This window comes from Psammomys obesus, unplaced genomic scaffold (genome assembly GCF_907164565.1).
Source record: "Psammomys obesus unplaced genomic scaffold, mPsaObe1.curated_primary_1811, whole genome shotgun sequence".
In the NCBI taxonomy this organism is placed as follows: Eukaryota; Metazoa; Chordata; class Mammalia; order Rodentia; family Muridae; genus Psammomys; species Psammomys obesus.
Genome location: NW_026592368.1, coordinates 2,551,585 through 2,574,375, shown reverse-complemented (window position 1 = coordinate 2,574,375; position 22,791 = coordinate 2,551,585). Strand labels below are relative to the sequence as shown.

At 36.9% G+C, this 22,791-nt stretch overlaps 2 protein-coding genes across 2 annotated transcripts in view; one reads left to right on the top strand and one right to left on the bottom strand.

The window, feature by feature from the left end:
* The first annotated feature begins 1,339 nt into the window (after positions 1-1,339).
* Positions 1,340-3,759, top strand: LOC129681235 (zinc finger protein 252-like). Its single transcript, XM_055613139.1, is given in 3 exon segments — positions 1,340-2,458; positions 2,461-2,684; positions 2,686-3,759. Coding segments are annotated over 3 exon segments (1,488 nt in total). The 5' UTR covers positions 1,340-1,395; the 3' UTR covers positions 2,887-3,759.
* Positions 3,760-6,892: 3,133 nt separating this feature from the next.
* Positions 6,893-22,791, bottom strand: part of LOC129681287 (vomeronasal type-2 receptor 116-like) — a 35,879-nt gene continuing 19,980 nt past the window's right edge. The window contains 4 exon segments of the mRNA XM_055613183.1: positions 6,893-7,156; positions 7,159-7,811; positions 15,576-15,699; positions 17,464-17,691. Coding sequence (XP_055469158.1) covers positions 6,893-7,156; positions 7,159-7,811; positions 15,576-15,699; positions 17,464-17,691 — 1,269 coding nt within the window.

The window sequence follows — 22,791 nt, the reverse complement described above, 5'->3', positions numbered from 1 at the left end:
GACATTGCCAAATAGTTGATAATAAATAGTTGATGAAAGTATGTCCAAAACATACTAATCAAGTAGTCCATAGTAAAGTTAGGTTACACATATACCTGTAATAATGTTGCTAAGCTTTGTGAGAAGGGCAGTTTTTTAGAGTCAAGAATGTTGTTGTGGAAAAACCATAATCCATATAGCATGTCTGTGATGAACAAAAATCAAATGTGTGAATGCAACATGAAACCATGTCATTTATTATTCTTTTCATAGGTATATCATATATCACAATGAATACAAATTGTTACTGTAGGTATATTGAAAGAAACAGTGTACCACCCAGAATAACTAAAATAAATAGTCGTCCCCATTTTGAATAGATGTTTAAAAGGTGATAAGTATTATGCTTTATATGGGCTATTCAGAGATGCAAGCAATACAAATAATGACACAGAAGCTTTGCAATATTTTAAAGCTTAGGCAATTTAACTGGTCAGATTCTGAACCCTCTTTTACCCTAACACAAATAAATCTAGCACAGTGTCCTGATGCATGGCCATGTCTTGTTCATGTTCATGTCCATATGTTAACCTCACTGTCCTGCTGGTGAATTGCCTGATTTTTTTCTTTCTTCCCAGCAACCCCTTTCACTAAGAAGTTCTGGCCTCCATTTTATGCCCTGCTATCTGTTGTCAACTCTTCATTATTTCCAATAGAAAACTACGGAAAGACAAATATTTACAAAGTATAGGACAGGTGATGGGCCATAAAAAGAAAAATATTATGATTTGTCTAGCACTTAGCTATCTGCTGGCTTAGCAATCAGCGTTCATATATATTGACACACTTTCACACAATATACACCAACATCAGTTAACTGGTTATTCAACTTTATTAGGAATTCTCACAAAATCACTGGTCAGAAAATATAAGTTTTAGGAATATATAAATTTGTTTTTCCCAGTTACATTTGCATATTTAGCATGGCGCACAATATAGGGAAATTTATTAATCCAGTCAGTGTGATAAAGCTCTGAGGTTTTGCAGTTTTCTACAAATATGTGGTAAAGCATCTTATTAAAAAGTATTTTAAAAAGTATAGCATAAATATGAGACAGGTAACCAATATTTTTAACATCACAGGTATTTTCAAATAGGCAAAACAACCCATAGAGAACACTGTGAATATAAAAATAATGATGAAAACTCAAGATGGAATTCCTGTTTACATTTGCACAAAACTGTAAAATTAAGTGACATGGACAAAAACATACATTAGTGTAATGAATTTGGTAAAGCTTTCATATGTGCCAATTATCTCTGCAGGTCTAAAAACAGAGTGGAGAGAAACCCGCTGAAGATACTCAATATGATGAAGTCTTTGCACGTCACAGTAATCCCCATACATGTAAAAGTATGCATACTAGTGGGGATCGCTTTGAATATAACCAGAATAGTAATGCCTTTGCATATGATAGTCATTTCCTAAGATATAAAAGGATACATATAGAAGAGAAACCTCATAAATGTAACGAATCCGGCAAAGCCTTTGCATTTAACAGTGATCTAAAATATAAAAGAACTGACACTGGAGAGAAACCTTATGAATGTAACCAATGTGGTAAAGCCTTTGCACAGAATAGTCTTCTGGTAGTACATAAAAGAACTCACACTGGAAAGAAACATAAATGTAACCAATGCGGTAAATCTTTTGTACGTAACAGTCATCTACTGATACATAAAAGAACTCACACTGGAGAGAAACCTCATGAATGTAACCAATGTGGTAAAGCCTTTGCATGTAACAGTGATCTCCTAAAACATAAAAGAACTCATACTGGAGAGAAACCTTATGAATGTAACCAATGTGATAGAGCCTTTGCATGGAGCAGTCATCTGGTAGTACATAAAAGAACTCACACTGGAGAGAAACTTTATGAATGTAATCAATGTGGTAAAGCCTTTTTACGTAACAGTCATCTCCTGCTACATAAAGGAATTCACACTGGAGAGAAACCATACAAATGTAACCAATGTTGTAAATCCTTTGCACGTAACAGTAGTCTCCTAATACATAAAAGAACTCACACTGGAGAGAAACCTCATGAATGTAGCCAATGTGGTAAAGCCTTTGCACAGATCAGTACTCTCCTAATACATAAAAGAACTCACACTGGAGAGAAACCTTATGAATGTAACCAATGTAGTAAAGCCTTTGTACGTAACAGTAATCTCCTGCTACATAAAAGAACACACACTGGAGAGAAACCTTATAAATGTAACTTATGTGATAAAGCCTTTGCACAGAACAGTCATCTCCTACTACATAAAAGAACTCACATTCGAGAGAAACCTTATGAATGTAACCAATGTGGTAAAGCCTTTGCAGACAACAGTGTTCTCTTAAAACATAAAAGAACTCATACTGGAGAGAAACCTTATGAATGTAACCTATGTGGTAAAGCCTTTGCACAGAACACTTATCTAATAAAAGAACTCACACTGGAGAGAAACCATATGAATGTAACCAATGTGGTAAAGCCTTTTCATGTAACAGTAATCTCGTAATACATAAAAGAACTCACACTGGAGAGAAACCTTATGAATGTAACCAATGTGGTAAAGTCTTTGCAGATAACAGTGTTCTCATAAGACATAAAAGAACTCATACTGGAGAGAAACCTTATGAATGTAACCGGTGTGGTAAATAAAGCCTTTGCACGCAACAGTAGTCTCCTAATACATAAAAGAACTCACACTGGAGAGAAAACTTATGAACGCAACCAACGTGGTAAATCCTTTGCATGGAACTGTCATCTGGTAGTACATAAAATAACTCCCACTGGAGAGAAACCTTTTGAATGTTCCCAATGTGATAAAGTCTATGCATTTCAGTATACTCTCTGAAAATCTAAAAGAACATACCTTAGAGGAAAATCTTATGAATGTAATCTGCGTGGCACCACCTTTGTACAAGACAGTCATCTCCTAAGACATAAAAATGCATGTTGCAGAAAATTCTTATGAATATAATCAATGTCAGAAAGCCTTTTCGTGTAAGAGTCATCTTGAACAAGAACACCTACTGGAGTGAAACCCTATGAATTCCACCAACGCGCCAAAGCATTTGCATTCCATAATAATCTCCATGTACATAGAAGAATACACACTAGAGAAAAACTATGAATGTGACCAATGTGATAAAGCCTTTTGTTGTAATATTAATCTCATATGATATAAAGAACACATACTGGAGAGAAACCTTATGAATATAACCAGTCTGGTAAAACTTGCTCTTCACAATCATCTTGAATGTCATGAAAGAATTCATATTGGACAGAAAGACTGTCAGTGTATTTAACATGGTGAAGCTCTTCCACATTTGTATAGTCATCATCATGAAAGAATTCATACTGGAGAGACATTATGAATGTTTTAAAATGTGAGGCCTTTGTACATATCTACATTTTTCATCATCCTAAAAGTTTCATAATGGAGAGAAATTCTGAGAAAAAGCACATTTTTAAGAGGTGCAGCTGAGGCGCACTATGATAATGTGGCCTTGACATGCAGAATATTTCCTCAAGTGTTTCACACCTTTCTTCAGTAAAAGGTTTTCACATGTTCTCTTTACAAAATAATTAGAACCCTGTGTTTTTCCACAACTCTGCCCTGTGGATCTTTTGTAGTTTCTCCTTCCTTCTTTGATTTATTTTGTTTTTAACCCATTAAGAATTTCTTTTAATGGAGATTTAAAAAATGAAATAAAATGAATTTTCAAATCTTTCTTCAATCTGCTATTTTATCTATAAACTATACTGTGTGCCTTCCTTGTGAAAAGAACCCAGTAATGTGCCATGAGGCCTGGTTCAGATTTTATTATTATTATTATTATTATTATTATTATTATTATTATTATTATTATTATTTAAGGTATTTTTGAGACATGGTTTCTCTGTGTAGCTCTGGCTGTTCAGGCTTCTCTTCCTAGAACTCATAGACATCCACCTGCCTCTGCCTCCCAAGTGCTGGGATTAAAGGTATGTGCCACCATACTTGGCAGGACTTTCTTATAGCCTGGTTTAAGTCATACTTAGTGACTTAAGACATGTTCAGACAAGTGAGTGTGAGGAGCTGGCCAGGGGAGCCTAGGAGAAATGTCATCAGAGACCAGAGAGACTTCATCCAGAAAATGATGGGAATAGATGTAGATTCCCACAACCAAACACAAGGAACAAGTGTGGAGTCCTTGAGGAAGGGAAGAATCAGAGGAACCAGGGGTGTCAGAGACATCATGAGAACACTTCCCACACAATCAGCTGTCTATTACTCATCTGTGTTAGCACAGATGAGGAGGCCTGGAGGACTCTCCTGGAAGACTTTTTTTGCATGTGTAGGGAGGGACTAGAGGAAGGTCAGTGGGAGGTGTCAAGAAGTCAGGTGACAGAGAAGGGAAGAAGCCAGAGAGGAAGAACCAGAGGGGGTCACATGATGTGGTTGGAGCCAGGAAGGGGCTGGAAGTGTCACATGAGAGAGTGAGTGGCCAGGGAGATTAGGGGTGGAGCTGAAGACACACCTGACATATGAGGGGTTGGGGGAGGGCCAAGGATGGGGCCAGCATTTCACATGTCAGAACCTCCTAAATAATGATATAACATACTGTATAATATTCTATATTATTTTCTCCCTTTTGTCTTAGGTCTCAGGTGTTGGGTCCTTATGTCTCCTTGTTGGGTCACAGGCAGCTACAGTATGTCTAAGCTACTGTAACAAGACATGATGATGGCATTGACTATTACATAAGGATAACAGAGGGGTCAGGGATTGGGGCTTGGGGCTTAAGTCTGAGGCCTCAGGGCTCAGGCACCAAGGACTAGTGATCAGGACTTAAAATTGTGTTTATAGGGCCTGATCTGGGCCCCTCAGTCACTTTCATTTCTAAATGATCCATATTCATAAGACCTGGGTCTGCTCCTCTTGAATCTACATATCTCAGGAAAATTTCTTCTTGGATTATTAACAGAAAAAATAAATTACCTTTAGGGACCATTTGTCAACAGTCCTTGAGTCGATCTTATCCTATCAGAGCAATGTACATTTTGAGCATACAAATCTTTTGAAATTGTCCAACCACAACCAAATTGTTAGCTTTACACTTAATATCTATAGTAGTTTTAATGCATTCAGAAAGAGGTGAAGATGAAGAGCTTAAAGGTCTAATAGCCCTTTTGCATTCAGTATTCACACACCCACCAGCTAACGGTTCAAGTAAATTTCTCTAGCTTCTCGATCTGATATTACTCTATCTAAATCCCAAGTAAATTTTTGTAAAAAGTCAGTGAAAGATTTGTGTTAACTCTGGTTTATCTTTATGAATGACTCAAAGTATTTTTCTTGTTCTTCAGTCTTGCCCCAAGCATTTAAACTTATTTTACTACATTGTTCTAAGATGGCATCATCCAACATAATCGGTATTACTTTTTTCCCTGCTGGTTTATTATTTTTATTCTTTTCATTTATTGCAGTTTATTTAATTTGTATTCTGGCTGTGGCCCCCTCCCTCGTCTCCATTCTGCTTGACTCTATGTCCCTCCCCTAGTCCACAGATAGCATAGGACCTCCTCCCCTTCCATCTGATCATAGCCTATCAGGTCTCATCAGGACTGGTTGCATAGGCTTCCTCTGTGACCTCACAAGGCTGTATTCCTCTTTTCAATTTGTATTTTCTTTACATTCATGTGCTATGAGTCCTAATAGTGCCCCTCCCTCAACTCTTCCCAATTTTCCCTTCTTCTTCCCCCTTCTCCTCCCCCTTTCTATCCAGAAAAGGGGAGCTTTCCTCCCTCCCATATCAAGCCTCTGGTTTATTAAAGTGTTCATTGTATATTTTCCATTTAAAGTACATTTTTATACTTATGCATGGACTTACATATATTATAGCTATCTTATGTAGATAATTTATAGGATGATTGATTATGACTTTCACATATGTTTATTGTTATTTCACACTCTTCCTTCTTTTACACTTATCCACATTTTTATTTAGAGTACTTCCCCCACATTATCCAAATCAGATCAATTGTACACTGCTACTGCATTGCTTCCCCACCATGTTTCCTGGTTTCTATAGTTATTCCTTGGTAAATACATCTGAAGATTTTGGGTTAGCTGCCTCAGAGTATAGAGAATGAGTGATATTTTTCTTTCTGGATCTGTGTTACCTAAATCAATATAATTTTTCTAGTTCCATCTCTTTATATGTATGACATATGTGTTTCTGTATGTATTTCTATGTATGTTTGTGTGTATATGTATTTATATTTATGTATGACTTATGTGTTTAGATGTTTCAATTTCCTACCTATGTGAAGAGAATAGCAAGGACCATGGCTGATCAGTTATCTGTGTAGTGGTATATCAAGTACTTTGTGCATATGTTAAGGTATAAAACAGCTGGGTCATATGGTACATTTATTATTACATGTTTGAGGATTCTACACAATGATTTCTGCAATGGCTGAATTTGTTTAAAAGCTGCTCTACACAACCCGCTTTCCAGAGATCCACTATGTGCCTGTTTTATAAAAGCATTCCAATACCACCCAAAGCCCTGTTAACTACAAAAACGACAAAGAGAACAAGTATTTAATTCATATATTTTATTTTAATACCTATCATGATTAAATTTTGAATATTTATATTATCCAAAAATTAATAAGTAACATGCATAACTTAATAAAATGTGTTTTCATCAATAGCTTCTATTTTGAAATAGAATGCCTGTGATTGTGAGACAAAGTGAGGCACTCTTAGTTTTTTTTTAAATATACACTTTAGACAAAATTACTGAAAAGTAGTTAAATAATTTAATTTTATTCTACTAATGGTTTATAAGAAAGACTAAGAAAGTTCATCAAAATGATATTTTATGAGATGTCTTGTTTGTAAAACATCTCAAAGAGTTCTTATCGGGTCGTAGGAGAATAATGTAGCACTTTGGGAAGAAGATACATGCCAGCAACCCTGCACTGGAGGCCAGGATGGAGAAGACCTCCACAGCCACCATGGCTTTGCCCTTGGTGCTCTGGTAGACAGGGATGAAGGTGAACCAGACACTGAAGAACACCAGCATGCTGAATGTCAGTAACTTGGCCTCATTGAATGTGTCAGGCAGGCTCTTCTGACCAGGAAAGCCACAGTGAAGCTCTCTAGGGCCAGGGACCCTAGGTTAGCAAGCATACAGTAGAAAGCAGTAACTGAGCCCTTGTTGCATAAAATTATGATATGAGTATGTTCAGACTGTGTATCTGTGTCAATATAGGGGGGCAAGGTTCCCAGCCAGACTGCAGAGAGAATAAGTTGGATTAGAACACAGATGGGGATGACAGCATTGTAGACACGTGAGGCAAACAACCTTCTCATTGTTCTCCCTGGTTTCATGAACTTAAAGGCCAGAATTACAGTTATAGTTTTTGCCAAAACAGTGGAAATAGCCAAGGTGAACACAAGTGCAAATGTTATTTGTTGCAGTATGCAGGAGGTTGTGTTTGTGCATCCAATGAAGAAAAAGGAGCAGAGGAAGCAGAGGAGGATGGAGATGAGCAGGATGTAGCTGAGAGTCTGGTTATTGGCCTTAACAATGGCAGATTCTTGGTTTTCGAGAAAGATTCCTAAAAGTGCAGTTGTGCTGATAGAAAAGCACAGAGCTGTGCAGGCCAGAGCCATGCCCAGAGGATCCTCAAAGGAAAGGAAGGTCACTGCCTTTGGCAGGCAGTGGCTTCACTCAGGGTTTGGATACTCTTGACTTGGGCAAGCGATGCACTCCTGCTGATCTGTGTGGATAAATTGGATCAACATTTCACCTTATATAAGTATTTACTCATTGCATATTTAATACATTACAGTGCTTTCCAATGATGTGTGTATCCTGACATATTCTTCTTCCTGATACTGCCAAGGACATGAACTCTTTATAAATCCCATTTCTAGTGTTTATCTTGTTTAATTAACAATAAGCTTTCTGCTCAACAGTTTATCACAGTATCCTAGGGCAGTGAAATTTGTATTAATCATATTCAGATAAAGTTATACTTTCAAGTAATCCTTCAAATACTTTTGTTTATACTTTGAGTTTCTAAGTATTTATACACTATATTTTGAACAAAAATACACTTCCTTGTTTCCACCCTCATGGGTTCTTCTCATTTTTCTTGTTACACACAGTTTCAGTGGATTTTTAACCCTTTCTATACCTTTTTTTCTAAGATAACATGTGAATAAGTTATATCTCACCTCCACGGCCTATGAAACAATTCTGATTTGGTAGTAAATATACAACACTTGCATCACCAAATTTGAGCTATAAGCTTGGATCAGACAGTATCTGACTCAGGACAGGACTGTGTGTTTCATTAATTCCAGAATAATCCTGGCAATTGTTCAAATTTTCACTCTAGTTATATTCTGAAGACTAAAAGATGCCTTACTTGTCACATAATAAGTCTATCAATCTTTAAAATAGTAAATCAGAAAAGGGGAAATGGCACTGCCATATTCACTAGAATTGGTGAGAGTCATGAATCCAGCACAGCTGCTTGATGCAACTCCTGCAAAGGTGAGTAGATTGTTACAATCACTGTTCTTTGATCTCTAACTTTTGTTTTTTGTTTTTTTTTCCCTGTGTGTTGCATTACTGGGGATGTTCTACACTATGATTCAATTTCTGTTTTTTTTTCTACAAAAATGTTCTGTCTGAGTCTTTTTATGAAAATCCTAAACTTTATCTGTCCATCCTTTGAAAATCTTCATGTCCTGGAGTTCATTAAGCACAGATAAGCAGGTAGTGAGATGAGACCATTCTTTCAGGAGCTTTTTTAGGGTATCTGACCTTAAATAGTATAGTGGTGCAGGGTAAACAAAGACAATATGCAAACCTTGAGTGGCCAGGAGATTCCAGTAAATATTTAAGTCCCTTTTATTATTGGGTGAGAGCTCCCTAAAAATGTAGTTTAAAGATATGAGGTCATAGAGTATACACTCCTTATGGAATAAAATTCAGTAAATAAGATAGATTGACTAAAATGAACTTTTTCTACTGTATAGCATACATGATGATACATAGATTAAAGGGAGTTAGTAATTAGTATTTGCTATTCATAATAAGACCAGTTCAGGTATTTTCTGTTTCTCTTGACTGTACTCATACTAAAGACACTACCAGCCAAAGAGCACATTAAATGTGTTTTCTTTCAAGGAGACAGTCTTTAGATCATGTAAATTAGAGATATAGGGCTAATAATAATAATAATGAAATCTGTTCCATTTGTATTTTTGTAATTGTAACTGACCTTGTAAACCTGGATATGTAATGAAAAAAATCAGACACCTACTCTGTACCACTTGTAGAATCATTAGTCTGTTTGTACTATGAATCTTTATAAATAAATAAGTGCCTTGTAGCCAGTAAGTCAGAGCCACAGAAAGGTCTAAATTTTGGAAGTCAGCTGTGAGATTCTCCTGACCCCTCCACCTGACCCACTCTATTCCCTTACTGACCCTTCATCTGCTCTGTGGAGCATACTGAATACAAAGACCCTCCAACTCTCCTTTCCATATTTAGGATAGCCCCACAAAAATGTTCCTGGTACAGGCTCACAGAGAATGAATTTCCAACAAGAGAATATGCATGAGACAGACCTGGGCTCCATGCACATATGTAACATTTGTGCAGCTTGATCTCTGAGAGTTCTTACAACCCATCTGTAACAGTTGTGCAACTTGGTCTTCATGGCAGGCTTCTAGCAAGACATTTAACAGTTGTGCCGATTAGTCATCATGGGGGACTTGTAACAGCACATGTGTAACACTTTGTGATGCTTGGTCTTCATGGGGGACAGTTAACAGCAAGACCACAGATGTCTCTGACTCTCTTGCCTGTCATTGGATCCCTTTCTCCTAATTGTACTGCCATGTGTAGCCTCAATAGAAGTTATACCTAATCTTATTGCAACTTCATATGCCAAGGCTGGTGGATAGCCAAAGGAGGCTTCATTTTTTCTTGAAAGAAAGGAAGGTGGGGCATATGGGGTGTTGGGTGGGGTGAGAGAGAGGGACTGTCAGGAGAGATGGAAACATATGCTGTAATAGTACATAAACAAATTAATAATATATTAAAAAAACAATAAGATTGTAGTAGAAATAATTGAAATGGAAACAAAGAAAACAACACATAGAATTAACCAAAGGAAGAGCTGGCTCTTTCTGAATATAAACAAAATTGACAGACCGCTGTCTCAAATAAATCAAAGAAAGACATAGAGGACTCAAATTAACAGAATCAGAAATGACAGAAAAACAATTACTATAGAAACCAAAGAAATTTGGAATATTCTAAGGAAATATTAAAAATATATATATATTTCTGTAAGCTTAGAAATGTACATGAGAGGGATAAGTTTTAGATTTGCTCAAGCAACTGTGATTCAAACATGAATTCAACAATAAACAACCTAAATAGACACAGTAAGAAATTCACAAAAACCTCTCACTGAAAAAGAAAAAATGGAAGGATGAAAGATCAAAATAATAATAATAACAAAATGAGAATCTGTGATGGTGGAGAACTGTGTGCACCATATCCGAGAGGCAGAGGATCAGAGATGCTTAAGATTGGTTAGTGGACTCATGGCTAGATCCAGAGCATTAACTTTGGTGCTTCCTGGACTGCATGGGACATCCAGGAATTGGAGGCAATAGGATTCAGGCCTTCTGTAATTCAGACTCCAATGAGTTTGGATCTCAAGGATCATGGACTCTTCTACTAGAACAGCCAGATTTTGCATCCCTACCTCTTTCCTAAGGGCAGTGTCAGGATTCCTGGGAGAGCATTCCAGGCACCAAGCCACAGTTTTGGTGGTCACCCTGTGAACACCATATTATCCCAAATCCAAGATGGCAGGGCCCAGAGGAATTTGAGAACAAGGAGAACTTTTGGGCAGGCTTGTATGCCTCAGTCCAGGTTTCTTCTGAGGCACCGCACAGTTGCCACCTGGGCCTAGAACCCTTTGGGGTAGCTGCTTCTGTGCACTGCTCCTAAGAGCTCCCATACATGCACATTCTGTGTCCTTCAATTCACCTGCCCCCACCGGTTTGTGTGCCCACACCCTATCCTGTGCCCTTCAGGATACTGTCATATGAATCACCACACCCATTCTTGAGCTACTGAAAATTTCTCATCATCCTGATCACTACTCCAGACTCCTAAGACAGGCCAGTCCATTCTATTGTGCAGTTTCCAGGGACAAAAAGGCTACAGACAACCAGATGGCCAAAGGTCAACCTAAAAACACAGTCATCAAAAATTAGGACATCACGGCTCCACCAGAAACCCCATCAAACAATGGATATTCTAATGCAGTTGAAACATAGGAAAAGAACCTTAAATATATGTTTATGTAGTTATTAGATGCATATAAAGAGGAAATGAAGAAATCTCTCAAAGAAATACAGGCAAATACAACCAAAAAGAGAGAGGCCATCATAGCAGGAAAACACACTCAAACAGGTGAAGGAAGTGAAAAAAAAAAGTTATTCAAGTCCTGAGAATAAAATTAGAATCAATAAAGAAAACACAAATCGAGAAAATCCTGGAAATGGAATACTTAAAGAAGAGATCAGGCACCACTGAAGTAAACATCAGTAACACAATACAAGAGATGGAGGAGAGAATCTCAGGCATTGAAGATACAATTGAAGACACTGATCAATCTTCCAAAGAAAACAGCAAAATGGAAAATCTGATGCAAAACATCTATGAAATCAAGGACACCATAAAAACATGAAATCTAAGATAATTAGAATAGGCTAAAAAGATGATTCCAGGCTTTAAGGTCCAAAATATATTTTCAATAAAATCATAGAAGAAAATTGAAACAATGAAGTTTACAGAGGTCATCAATCAAATGAACCTAAAATGATGTCTACAGAACTTTTCACCCAGACACAAACAAATATACTTTCTTCTCTGCACATCATGGAACCTTCTTCAAAACTGACCATATAGTCAGGCACAAAGCAAGTCTCTACAGATACAAGAAGATTGTTGTATCCTATTAGAACATCATGTTCTAAAGCTGGAATATTAAGAATGACAGAAATACGTTTATCCTATATTATATGTCTATATGAGTATATACTGTGTGTGTCTTTCTGCTTCTAGGATAGCTCACTCAGGATGATCTTTTCCAGTTCCCACCATTACCTGCAAATTTCATGATATCCTTGTTTTTTCTTTATTGCTGAGTAATATTCCATTGTGTAGATATACAACAATTTCTGTATTCATTCGTCAGTTGAGGGGCATCTGGGTTGTTTCCAGCTTCTGGATAAAGCTGGAATAAATAAAGCTGCTACACACATGGTGGAGCTAATGCCCTTATTGTGTACTTGAGCTTCTTTTGGATATATGCCTAGGAGTGGTGTACCTGGATCTTGAGGAAGCGCTATTCCTAGTTGTCTGAGGAAGTGGAGATTTATTTCCAGAGTGGTTGTACAAGTTTACATTCCCTCCAGCAGTGGAGGAGGGTTCCTCTTTCTCTATAACCTCTCCAGCATGTGTTGTCACTTGAGATTTTGATCTTGGCCATTCTGATGAGTGTAAGGTGAAATCTCAGGGTCATCTTGATTTTCATTTCCCTCATGACTAATGACTTTGAAATCTGTACATCTAAAGAAACGAATCAAGAGGGAGGACTCTTCCTAAAATGCTCAATCCCTATCTGAAAGGCAAAGAGGATGGACATCAGAAGAAGAAGAAAACAGGGAACAGGTCAGGGGCCTGCCACAGAGGGCCTCTGAAAGGCTCTGCCCTGCAGAATATCAAAGCAGATGCTGAGAATTATGGCCAACTTTTGGGCAGAGTGCAGGGAATCTTATGAAAGAAATGAGAAATAGTAAGATCTGGAGAGGACAAGAATTCCACCAGGAGAGCAAGAGAACCAAAAATTCTGAGCACAGGTGTCTTTCCTGAGACTGATACTCCAACCAAGTACTATGCATGGAGATAACCTAAGACCCCTGCACAGATGTAGCCCATGGCAGTTCAGTGTCCAAGTGGGTTTCATAGTAATGGGATTGGCCTGCTCTTTAATTACCTCCCCCTGAGGTGAGAGCAGCTTTACCAGGTCACAGAGGAAGACAATACAGCCACTACTGATGAGACCTAATAGAGTAGGATCAGAAGGAAGGAAAAGAAGACCTCCCCTATCAGTGGACTTGGGGAGGGGCATGCATGCAGAAAGGGGAGGAAGGTAGAGGTTGGTAGGGGTGGAGGGAAAGAACTACAAGGGGGATACAAAGTGAATAAAGTTTAATTAATAAAAAATTTTTTTAAAAGAATGACAGAAAAAGCAAAATGCTTACACACATGGAACCGAACAACACTACTCAATTAGAGGTGTGTCAGGAAATAAATAAATAAAGAACTTAAATATATACAAGAATTTAATGAAAATGAAGGCACAACATGCCCCAAATTATGGGACACAATGAAAGCAGTGCTAAGAGGAATGTTCATAACACTCAGTGCCTTCATTTTTGAGACATCTCATACAAGCAATTTAACAACACACCTAAAAGACTTAGAAAAAACCAAAATGATGTAGACAGACCCAAGAGGAGTAAATGGCTGAAAATAATAAAACTAAGGGATGAAATCAAAGTACTAAAAACAATCATTCAAAGAATCAACAAAACCAAGAGCTGGTTCTTTGAGACGATCAATGAGATAGACAAACCCTTAGCCAAGTAACTAAAAGGCAGAAAGAAAGTTTCCAAATGAACAAAATAAAAAATGAAAAGGGTGACATAAGGACAGAAATGGAGGAAATCAAAAGAATCACTAGGTCTCATTTCAGAAGCCTATATATCACAGAATTTTAAAGTCTATATGAAATGGACAAATTTTTGATAGATTCCACTTATCAAAGTTAAATCAAGATGAGGTAAATAAATTAAATAGTCGTATCTCCCATAAGGACACAGAAGTGGTCATCAAAAGCTCCTATCCAAAAAAGGACAGTGCATATTGTTTCAGCACAGAATTCTACCAGACCTTCAAAAAAGAGCTAATACCAATACTCTTCAAACTATTTCACATAATAGAAACAGAAAGAACATTACCAACCTCATTCTCTGAGGAAACAGTCACCTTAATACCCAAACTGCACAAAGACCCTACATAGAAATGAACTTCAAACAAATTTCCCTTATGAACTTTGAAGCAAATACACTCAGTAAAATAGTCTCAAATGGAATACAAGAACACATCAATGATCCACCATGACCAAGTAGGCTTTATCCCAGGCATGCAGGGGTGGTTCAATATACGGAAATCCATCAATGTAATCCACCATATAAACAAAGAAAAAAAAACCCAGCTGATCATCTTAGATGTTGAAAAAGCATTTGCCAAAATCCAACACCTGTTCATATTTAAAGATTTGGAGAGACCATGGATATAAGGCACACACCTAAACATAAATTAAGACAATATACACCAAGCCTACAGCCAACATCAAATGAAATGGAGAGAAACTTAATCAATCCCACTGCAATCACAGACAAGGCAAGGCTGCCTGTTCTCTCCTTATCTCTTCAACAGAGGACTTGAAAACATAGAGCCCACTGCAAAGAATTTAACAAATGGTGGCATTAGATCTCTGCAAATAAAGTATATTTAATTAGTATATCAACATTTTATTGTTTTCAATAAAACATAAAAAGTTTGTTATACAGTTTTCTAATTGACCTTTTTGAATATAGTAAATAAATAGTAGATTCTCATCATTGTAATGTATTTTCCTTCTGACTTTTAATTTTCTTATAAACTTCTTATTTTAAAAATAACATAATTACCTCACTATATCTCTTCTTGTTCTTTGCTCTAAACCTTCTCCTGGACCCACTTTATACTTACTCTTTGTCAAATTCATGGCCTCTTTTTCATAAAATGGTGTGTGTGTGTGTGTGTGTGTGTGTGTGTGTGTGTGTAATCATAAATACAGCCTTCTCAGTCCATATGATGTTATTTGTGTATGTTGTCACACAGTTATCCACAATCCTAAACAGGCAGCCATGTTTTCATTTATAAGACTTGCTTTTTCTGCTATTGTTGACATGGAAAATGACAACTATAAGTGTTGTAAATGCAGTTCCATTTCTTGTGCAGTCAAGAAACAACCACACATGTACTTTTCCTGGAGTTATTATCAGGCAAGAATTATTATGTTTGTTTATTACAGAAAGTAAAATAGAACTTGGACAACTGGAGATCTCATATATAATAGGGAACCTATACCATGGAGATGGCCATTCAATACTACAAAAGGCAGTTTTATTTAGTAGTTTGCATATGACACAATAGCATGAGAATTGCCACTCAAATCTTCACACATTATGTGGCATCAGCATGGTTTACTAATGGATTCAGGGTCCCAGGGAAAGAGATATATAGAACAACACTGCATTATGACACCACAGTCACTTCTTAACTTTCCCCTTCTACATTCCCAGTATGAGGAAAGGTATTATTTTTCTACCTGTCTGGTTGGAAATGTGCTGCTCTGGACAAAATAAACAAGAAAAACAGAAGACAGGCTTTTCTTCTTGTAAAACTTTCCAGAATCCTGGACCACAGCTCTGTACACAAACGGATTGAGGTGTCTGAGAAAAACACAGAAAGACTGGTCATAATATTGCGCATTAGTTTAAAATATCTTAGGCTAAATAACTTAAATGCACATATCCTATGTAAACTGTATATATTTATGAGGAACTCTGAGGTGTTGATATGGGAGTATAGAATGGTGATTTGTAGTTAGCACACTTCCCAATATTAAGTATTCAGCAACCATTTATGGTGACCAAACTTTGACTCACTTGTGCCTAGCCTTTGTGAAATGTGGAGCACATCCACATATTCTCTCTTGTGATGCAGCAAGTCTGAACTCACTTATTGTAGGAATTATGGAACAATTAGATTGTCAGACATTGGAAAGACATCTTGAAAATTCCACTAAAACTCAAAATATTACTATGTACCTAAAAAGCCTTAGAATAGACTTAATTACTCAGTCACTCTTGCCTCTTGCCTGTTTCTGCATTTACATGTCCAGTCACATAGTAACAGCCCTGTACTCTGATTCAGCTGCAAAATGAAGTTCAATTTTCTCAAGAAAGATAGTTTGGCCATTGGTGAATTATGGTGACTTTTACCCTTGACTCCCAAAGCTAGGAATTGTTCTATAACCTTTCTTTTCAAATGTTAGTGATGTCATCATATAGGATTTTCACCAATTCAATTCTTAGGTAATCACATTAACTACTAAAATTCTAACAACTTCAGTTTGTTTTATTTATGTATTTAGTTTGTTATATGTATATAACATATATTTTGTTATGTGTATAGGACAGGAATTATTTCTATATTTTCTTAGACCTCTTTTCTACCTTGATTTGAATCCAGTATTTGTCTCATAAATATGTACATATTTACAGGAATATGCTTCTGAATAACTGGTTCAGCAGTTAAGGGTGCATACTATTCTTTCACAGAAATATGGATTCAGTTCCTGACACACATATTGGGCAGCTCATATACATTGGTTACAGAAATTTCTCGTATCAAAATCAATAATTAATTTCTTGTTTATGCTACCTCACCTTGTAAAACTATCGATATGCTTAAATAGGAGTTGTATAAATAAAAGAATGCATTGAACCTCAGCTTGCCTATATAATTAACATATGTGAATATATGCATAAGTCTGTGTCCATGTATGTGTTTACACATATTAACACAGACATTCATGCCTATATATCCATGAACATTCATTCATTCATTGAATCATCAATGAACACAAGCATCCAAGTTCAATTCATCTAATTCTAGCTAAGGAATTACCTGATATTATGTGTGCATTTGTATGTGTATTTATTTTTGTATGTACACATACATATGTATAATTCTGAAATATTGATTTATTTCAGATTTAAAGTCATCCTACAAAAATAAAGAGATGACTTATTGCCACATAAGCATGAAAACTTAAATTTGATCATGATGAAAGGATGAAAGAAAAGTTGGGTGCAGAAAAATGGGCCTTTAATCCAAACTTTATGATCATGAAGACAGAAAGAATCCATAGGTTATGCTGTCCTCTGAGTACAGTAAAATCAAAAAGTAAAGGTTTCAGAGAGATATCCTATTTAAAAATAAAGTGGACAGCAACTGAGGAAGATAACCACAGTTGACTGTGGCTTTAACAAGCACAGGTACACCCAAACACAAGCTCATGAACACCAAAACACAAGCTCACAGTCACAATAGATCTAAGAACTTAACATTTTCAATAAACATTACACAATCAAGTTTATAATTCTTTACAAATAATTCCCTTCATATTAAATGCTGAAAAATTTCCAGACCTGTTTGAAGTTTCTTGGCCATTGAATCAGAACTTCATTGATGAAAAAGCCTTGGTCTTGTGGACTCTTGAAGACAAAATCCCCCACTTTAAGTAGTGATGATTTTTGCTTACTATATGCAATAAAGTTTTGTATATCATACATTTCCAGAATATTCTTGTTCTCATCAAAGCTTATTTCATCTCCAGCAGCATTTGTAACTTTAATTTTCCTCAGAAATGGATGCAGCTGAAGAGAAACATCATTTGATATGAGTGGCCCACAAATTAACCACATTACTGGTTATTGATCTTTATGAGAAATTCATTTTCCCTCACTCTAACATTTTTGAAGAGCTTAGTTGGGTTAGGTGCCTCCCCAGTTGTTCAGTTAGATTAAAATTATTTCTCATAAAAGTAGAACACAAGCAACTGAACACAAGTAGAAATAGTGCAGTGTGAAGCATATCCTTAGTTGAAAAAATGTCCTGTGACTTTCTCCAGCATCAGAAAAATATATCTATTTAGAATATTTCCATACAGATTTTGAATAGGATCCAAAATGGCAGTTCCCAGTGCACATGGTTACTGAGTGCCAGGACTGTTGTGACTACACAGCAAGTGACAGACCTTTCTGTGGACTCTAAAATGCAAATGTCTATGCTTAACAACTTTACAGAATATTGTAGAAAGAAAATACCAACAAAAGGAAGTACAGAACAACCAAGGAAACACAGAAAATTAGTAACACTGCTGCTGCAAAACCAAAATAAGAGAAACACACAAATTCAATACAAGCATAAAAAAATAGGCACTAGCAATTATTGGTCGTTAATATCTCTCAACATCAACGGACTTAATTCTTCAATAAAGAGACAAAGGTTAACAGAATGGATGCATAAACAGGGCTCATCATTCTACTGCATACAAGAAACAAATATTAACAACAAAGATAGATATGCCTCAGAGTGAAGGGCTAGAAAAAGTTTTTCTTTCAAGAAAACGGACCCCAAGAAGCAAGCTGAAGTAACCATCCTAATAAAAATATCTAATAAAAACAATATCTAATAAAAACAATTTTAACTAAAATAATCTAAACAGATGGGAAAGGACACTTCGTTCACATCATAGCAAAATACACCAAGATGATGTCTCAGTTCTAAACATCTAAGCCCCAAATACAAGAGAATATTTGTAAAAGAAACATTACTAAAGCTTATCACACATTGATCAACACATAATAATAATAATAATAATAATAATAATAATAATAATAATAATAATAATAATGGACAACTTCAACACCTCACTCTCACCAAAGGACAGGTCATGGAGACAAAAACTAAAGAGAGAAACAATTAAACTAACAGATACACAAATCAAACGAACCTAACAGCTATCTACAGAATTTTCACCCAGACAAAAAGGAATATACCTTCTTCTCAGCACCTCACAGAAGCTTCTTCAAAATTACCCATTTATTTGGTCAGAAAGCAAACCTCAACAGATAAAAGAAAATTGAAATAACCTCTTGTATTTTATCAGACTGCCATGGATTAGAGCTAAGTTTCAATAATAATGGAATCAAGAGAAAATGAACAAAACTCATGGAAACCGAACAACTCAGTGACCATTGAGTCAGGGAAGAAATAAAAAATTTATAGAAATCAGAGGAAATGAGGGGACAACATACCTAAACTTCTGGGACACAATGAATGCAGTGCTAAGGAAAAAGTTCATAGCATCAAGCTCCTTCCTAAAAAAAAAAATTAAGAATTCTCATACAGCACTTCAAAAACACACGTAAAAGCTCTAGAACAGACAGAAGAAAACAGACCTAAGAGTAGTAGACAGCAGGAAATAATCAAATTTATGGCTGAAATCAGTAACATAGGAATAAAAGGGAACATTACAAAGAATCAGTGAAACCAAGAGATTTTTTTTAGAAAATCAACAAGATAGACAAACCTCTAGAGAAACTGAAACAAAGTCAGAGAGACAGTATCCAAACACACAAAGTTACAATGAAAGGAGGGACATAATAATAGACCCTAGTAAATCTAAAGAATCATTAGGTCTTAGTTCAAAAGTCTGTATTACACAAAATTGGACAACCTAAAGTAAATGGAAAATTTTCCTGATAGTCATGTAAGCAGGTTAAACTGTCCTATAACCTGTAAGAAAATAGAAGCAGTCATCAGAAGTCTTCCAACCAAAACAAACAAGCAAACAAAAAACAAAAAAAAAACCCAGAGACAAATGTTTCTATCATTGAATTCCACCTGACTTTCAAAGAGGAGTTCATGCCAACACTTCTGAAACTATTCCACAAAACAGAAACAGAAGGAACACTGTCAAACTCTCTATGAAGCCACAGTCACACTAGTACCTAAAACACACAAAGACCCAACAAAGAAAGAAAATTTCAGGCCCATTTACCTAATGGACTTTGATGCAAAGCTACTCAATAAGATCCTGGCAAACCCAATCCAAGAACACATCAAATATATCATCTACTGAGATCAATTAGGCTTCATCCCAGGGATGCAGGAATGGTTCAACATATTTAAATCAATTACTGTAATTCACTGAAAGAAAAAATAAAAATTTCCATCTCATTAGATGCAAAAAAAGCCTTTGATAAAGTACAGAACCACTTCATGATAAATGTGTTGGAAAGATCAGAGATACAAGGCCCATATATAAACATAATAAAGGTAATATACATCAAGCTAATAGCCAAAATCAAGTTAAATAAGGGGAAACTCAAAACAATTACACTAAAGTCAGGGACAAGAAAAGGCTGCCCATTCTTCCATATATCTTCAGTGTAGTACTTGAAGTTTGAGATAGAGCAATAAGACAACTGAACATGATCAAGGAGATTCAAAATGAAAAGGAAGAAACCACAATATCCTTATTCGCAGATGATATGCTAGTATATATAAGTGACCTCCAAAATTCTACCAGAAAATTTCTATAGCTGATAAACCCCTGAAGAAAAGTGACTGCTTTAAATTTAACTCAAAAAAAAAAAAAAATCAGCAGTCCTCTTGAATACAAATGATAAATGGGCTGATAATGAAATTAGAGAAACAACATCCTTCATGATAGCCAGAAATAACATAATATATCTTGGTGTAAGTCTACCTAAGCAAGAGAAAGACACCTATGACAAGAACTTCAAATCTCTGAAAAAAGAAGCTGAACAAGATATCAGAAGATGGAAAGATCTCCTATGCTCATGGCTCAGCAGGATTAACATAGGAAAAATGGTGGTATTACCAAAAGCAATCTATAGCTTCTTCTATCAAAATGCCAACACAATTCTTCACAGACCTTGAAAAAACATTTTTCAATTTCATATGGAACACCAAAATAACCCCAAATTGCTAAAACATTTATTTACAATAAAAGAACTTCTGGAGGTATCTCCATGTCTGAGTTCAAGTTGTACTTCAGAGTAATCAAAATAAAAACTGCATGGTACTAGCATAGGCACAGACTGTTTGATCAATGGAATTTAGTTGAAGACCCAGAAATAAACTCAGGTACATGTGGACCTTGATTTTTTTTATAAAGAAACGAAAACCATCCAATGGAAAAAGGAAGAAAGGATTTTTAGCAAATATTTCTGATCCAATTCAATGTCTACATGTAGAAAAATACCAATAGACCCATATTTATCAACCTGCACAAAACTCAATTCAAAGGGGGTCTAGGACCTTAACATAAAACCAGAGATACTAAATCTATTAGAGGAGAAAGTACAGAATATCCTTGATCCCAAGGGACAGGAGACAATTTGCTGAACAGAACACCAACAATCGAGACAATAAGATCTACAATTAATACATGGAATTTCATGATTCTGTAAAGTTTCTGTAAAACAAAGGACCTTGTCAACACAACAAATGATGGCAGAGAGATTGAGAAAAGATCTTCACCAACCCTATGTCAGACAAAGGGCTGATTTCCAAAATATATAAAGAATTCAACAGATTAAACTCCAGCAAATGAAATAGTCCAATTTAATAAATGCTGTATGGAACTAAGTAGAAGTCTCAACTAAGCAGAGAACTAAGCAAAGAAATCTCAATTGGCAGAGAGGCACTTAAGGAAATGCACAATGTCAGTAGTCTTCAGGAAAACTCAAATCAAAATGACTCTGAGATTCCAACTTAACACCTATCAGAATGGCTAAAATAAAAAAAATATGTGACAACACATGCTGGCAAGGATGTGGAGAAAAAGTAACCCTCCTCCATTTTTCATGGGAGTACAAACTTGGACCACCATTTTGGAAATCAATCCTGTTGCTTTCTCAGAAAATGGGAACAATTCTACCTCAAGAACCATATAACACTCCTGGACATATAAAAAAAAAAAAAAAGAAAGATGCTTCAGGGGGCGGAGCCAAGATGGCGACTAGCACACACAGTTTCCAAGCTGTGGAAGAGAAAAAGTTCTGAGTTGATGAGTGGAAGAACTTCTGAAGCCAGGGAAACAACGGAGAGACTTTCTAAACAACAGGGAACATCGCCGGAGGTGAAAACCTTGGTCTCGGGTCACCCAGGGACTTGTTTGGGGAAGGTGAGAAACGATCCTTTGATCTCTCGGCACTCCCCTCCCCCAGACCTCCCTCCTCCTCGGCACAGCGGACTAGCCTTTCTCAGCGCAGACCTAACTGCCTGGGGCCTGCAGCCACTGAGGCTGAGCCCCAAGTCCTTTATCGGCAAAGGCCAGCAGTACTGTGTCTCGGAGCCCCAGATTCACGAGCGGCAGCTGCACCATCCTCCCAGGGCCCGAGTCTGCTAGACGCCATACTAGCTCCGCAAAATCGCGATCACTGACGGTACGGCCCGCCCAATACCACAGTGACAGAGAATACGCTATATACTCACCAAAACCAGACAGAAACGCCATACAAGCTAGACACACCAGGCGCTGGGCCTCCGAAGCTTGGAGAGCACAGTAAAGAGACCCCAGGACTTCCCAGAAAGCATCTGGACTAGCAACCCAGTCTCCAGTTACAGCGGGACTTTCTAACCTGGCGGCGGAGCAGCACTGAGCTGGCGGGGCACATCAGCCCTCCAGTTTAAGACTAACCAGGGCCAAACCAGAGAACAGAAAGGCTGGTTACCCCGATTCCCACTGACGTGACCACCCTGAAATCTCCAGCTGCAGCAAGACCTCATAACCTGGCAGTGACAGCAGCACGGAACTGGCGGAGCACATCAAAGAAGCAGGGCCAAACCAGAGAGCAGACAGCCCAGATACGCCGATCTCTGCCAAGTGTCCTGCCTGTAAGTGAGTGCACCCTTGAGAATCTGCAGCTCCACTGATCCTG